Source organism: Helicoverpa armigera, chromosome 5, assembly GCF_030705265.1.
Source record: "Helicoverpa armigera isolate CAAS_96S chromosome 5, ASM3070526v1, whole genome shotgun sequence".
NCBI lineage: Eukaryota > Metazoa > Arthropoda > Insecta > Lepidoptera > Noctuidae > Helicoverpa > Helicoverpa armigera.
In genome coordinates this window covers 9,431,327-9,435,385 of record NC_087124.1, presented here as the reverse complement: position 1 = coordinate 9,435,385, position 4,059 = coordinate 9,431,327, and the positions used below count along the sequence as shown (strand labels likewise).

The 4,059-nt window shown below is 43.9% G+C and overlaps 1 protein-coding gene across 1 annotated transcript; it reads left to right on the top strand.

Moving 5' to 3' along the window:
• The first annotated feature begins 503 nt into the window (after positions 1 to 503).
• On the top strand, positions 504 to 2,036 carry LOC110374469 (proline-rich protein 36). The gene is made up of 2 exons (XM_021332183.3): positions 504 to 562; positions 885 to 2,036. The coding sequence occupies exons 1-2, from the start codon at positions 504 to 506 to the stop codon at positions 1,759 to 1,761; spliced, it is 936 nt and encodes a 311-aa protein (XP_021187858.3). The 3' UTR covers positions 1,762 to 2,036.
• The last annotated feature ends 2,023 nt before the right edge of the window (positions 2,037 to 4,059 follow it).

Genomic DNA, 4,059 nt, shown 5'->3' with positions numbered 1-4,059 from the left:
TTTGAGTTGGATCGCTATTTTCACGGTCGCCGGACGCGAGCGAGGTAGGCGCAGCAGGCGACCGCTCAACAAAAAACAACTTTCCTCGAAACAGCGATGGCGCTAAGTTTGCAACGTGAACCAAAACGTCGTAACCACCCGCTTAAACCATGTCACTTGAGATCTTATAACAACGCAACAGGCTGGGCCGAAATAACTTGTTGATGTGCGTTGCGGGTGGGACGGGTGCGCGCGGGTGTAAGGGGGACCTAGCGCCGCCGAGCGACGGCCTGTCTACGGCGGCGAGTCGGCGACACCCTGTCTGCCACGGTCGGCGCCGTTGCCGTTCCGTGCGCATTCCTGTCCGCCCGCACCCCTCGTTGCTCGTGAGCCGCCCGCGCGCACGAAGTGGCAACATCGCATGCAAACTTGTTTCGTAAACGGATGTGGCAGCGACCGGGGCAGGGCACGATTCTCTGTCTTTTTCTTTAACGAGGAATCCTATATGTTTGAAAGAGATAGGAATGGTGGCGCTACGTGCTATCGGCTCCCACTTGCGGCATTTTTTCACGCCGAGAATGAGGCGAGATTACTGCGTAAAGCAGCGTACACATACGCATCACTAGAAAACTCTTTTGGTCAGTATGTAAAATGTGAGTTGAAATATGTTAATTGAATTATTGTGCGCTTTATTATATTTGTTACTTATTTTCTAGATCTTACAAAAATTAAATGTCAATCCTTTACAATTTTAAGTTGGTTGATAAAATGGAGTAGATTAGGCCTTGTTGAAAAAAAAAATTGTTTAAATAGACAATTGTTCTTGATTAGGTCTTTCGTATTTGTAAATATTTAGGAACATACAAATAAGATAGAATATAAAATTTAAAAATGAAAAACTGAAGTAAACCTAACAGTGTGAAGACGGTCTTATGTGTATACGAGACTCACGTCGCACACTCACGCACGTTGGACAGGCAGCGGCGCGCCACCAACATCCGCGCCGAGGCGAGAGAGCAGCCACAGCACAGAACATATATACCCTCAGTCAGTTCGGCGCCGTCAACCGCCACGCGCACACGTATTCTCCTCAGAATGGCCGCCGCCCACACGCACCCGGCCCCCGCGCCCTCAGACCGTCGCTCAGAGGGCCGTGCCGGTTCCCGCCGTATCTTCCCACCACAATTTAAGCTGCAAGTTCTCGAAGCGTACAGACGAGACGCTCAATGTCGCGGAAATCAACGCGCTACAGCCAGAAAATTTGGAATACATCGTCGTCAGATCCAAAAGTGGCTCCAAGCGGAACCTGCACTCCGAGCCGCTCTCCTGAGGCGAGCACCACAGCCAGCGCCGTCACCCCCGCCTTATGCAGTTGGATCTCCTGAGAGCGCACGGCTGCCGACACCTCCACCAGTGACAGTACCCACACCGGTACAAGTACCCACGCCGCTACCAGCACCAGTGCCCGTCCCTACGCCTATGCAAGTTGCCGAGCCAATAGACCTATCAGTACGTCGACCCACACCACCACCTGCGCCTCAACCAGCTTATGTGCCACCTACAGCACCGAGTCCACCACGCAAGCCTTTTAAATTATTCCGGCCGTATCTCCTCGAAGACGAAGAAGAAAAACGGCCATCACTGGCGTCGCTACCTGTGTCTAACGGCATACATGTGTCAGCGTTCGTGCCGGTGCAGAGTGCGGCAGGCTGCGCACTTGCTGCGTGCTCTGCCCCGCGTTGGTGCTCGCCAGTTCCCTCCTTCCCGGCTCCGCTCAGATGAGAGTATGCCGTCGGAGCCCTGCTCCGCAACTCCTGTGATCTAGTCGCCGACGCCCGCCTGGCGCCGCCTGGGGCGTAGCCCTCTATCATCGTGCCTTAATGTTCACGCCGCCATAGTGCATTATGCCGTCATCACCCGATGACAGATATTTTGTGTATAAAGTTTAAGATTGTATTTTTATATGTGGGGTTTATGAAGCTTACCTACATTTATAAAGAATAAATATATAACTTCTATTATTATTATTAAATAAATAAAGAGGATTGTTTATTAAACCGTATTTTAATTCATGATAAGTCCACTGGCCGCATTGGAGCAGGTAGCGCCGGCGCCATACCCCCGGCCTACCTGATGTAATCCCCTATTGAATTGTAGTTTAACATAAAACTATGAAAGATTTTTTCTTACTTTGTATGAATGGCATTCACTTGGTCAAGTACAAAAACTCAACTTTATTATATCTATCTACTTGAATGAACTTTAAGGTTTTACCTTTATGCATACATACTTATCTTTTATTTAAATGTGAATGAAAGGCAAGGTAGTTTGTCATTTCCCGAATTAATACATTCATGAAAAAAACATTGAAAGTAATGAACAATATTTTTCGTCACACGAATAACCTGCAATTAATTGTATAATGAATAATGATACATAACAGTATCATGAAATATAATTAATGCAATAAATCATTGTAAAAATCCACTGTCTCATTCATAACAGATAGCTGGGTTATTATTTTTAACAGATCTAAAAGTTTCAGGGAAATATTTCAATGGCAAATTTTATAAATGCAATCATAATAATTAATTTCTGTGGTTCTTATTTAAAACGGATTAATTTGTAACGTAATTCCTATACCTATTTTTTTTTGATAATTATTAATTATTAAGCTCAAGTTTTGCTTCACCAAATTTTTACTCGACTATAAGTTTGAACTTAGGGATGTTACACTTGATATCGATAGATACCAGAACATTATTCCTTGGTATCGACTGTTTTGTTTAAACTAATTTTGTTATTTTGTTGTTTGTTATTGTATTGCGATATTTAATAAAGTAAATGAAATAATGAGCAATTAAATAAAGCCTATTATAACTAAATACTAGATAGGAGCCTACCTACCGCGGTCGTGCTCATCCATCGTAATGACATGGCCATCTGCGGTTTTTAGAACCTACCTACCGCTGTAAGCTTTCTCAGAAAATAGTGTTAGATACATAACATAATAATATTTTATAACAAGTAAACACAGCAGACCAAAAATTATAGAGATATGTACAAAGTTTTATAGTTCACTATATTCCGATACTGGACAAACAAGTAATGACCTTACATACCACTACCCAGAAGACATTACACCTATCTCTAGCTACGAAGTCCATAGAGTCCTCAAGAGTATGCATTATGGCAGAAGCCCTGGAGAGGATGGTATTACTACTGAAGCCTTAAAACTTGGTTCAGCCACACTTGTTCCACACCTTACTAGTCTTTTCAATAACATCTTGAAAACAGGCAAGATCCCAGATACGATGTGCCACTCTAACATCATACTACTTCACAAAAAAGGAGACAAATCTGACATAAACAACTACAGGCCCATTAGCTTAGTCTCGCATATTTACAAAGCTTTTATAAAAATTCTTCACAACCGGATCGATGTCAAATTAGACTCCCATCAACCACCCGAGCAAGCCGGATTCCGCCCTAATTTCTCCACAACAGACCATCTCCAGTCACTTAACCAAATTATCGAAAAATACGTTGAGTTTCAGAAACCATTGTACTTGGCATTCGTAGACTACACAAAAGCATTTGATAGCATTAAACATCCAGCGATATTCTCAGCATTGCAAGACCAAGGCATAGAAAAAACCTACATAGACATCTTAAAAACAATATACAGCAATAGCACCGCAAACATAAAACTAGATTCATCAGGCACCAAATTCCACATAAACAAAGGAGTCAAACAGGGTGATCCGCTCTCTCCAAAACTTTTCACCAGCACGCTTGAAGAGGTGTTTAAGGAACTGGCCGACCCCTGGATATCGCAGGGTATCCGAGTCGGCAGTAAAACACTCACTAACCTTCGCTTTGCAGATGATATTGTCCTATTCGCACCGTCGGCAGCACAGCTGCAACAGATGCTCCAAGAGCTGAGCTCCGCCAGCTTCAAAGTCGGGCTTGTGATGAACCGGTCAAAGACTAAAGTAATGACTAATAGCGCGAAACGTAGGGTCGAGGTAGATGGGCAAGAAATACAACATGTCGACGAATACATCTACTTGGGCCAGT

Excerpts from the sequence above, each read along its gene's own strand:
- LOC110374469 (XM_021332183.3), top strand. The coding sequence starts at position 504 with ATGGTGGCGCTACGTGCTATCGGCTCCCACTTGCGGCATTTTTTCACG. Across the intron at positions 563-884 it reads TTTTTCACGCCGAGAATGAG|TAAACCTAACAGTGTGAAGA; the intron begins GCGAGATTACTG and ends GAAAAACTGAAG.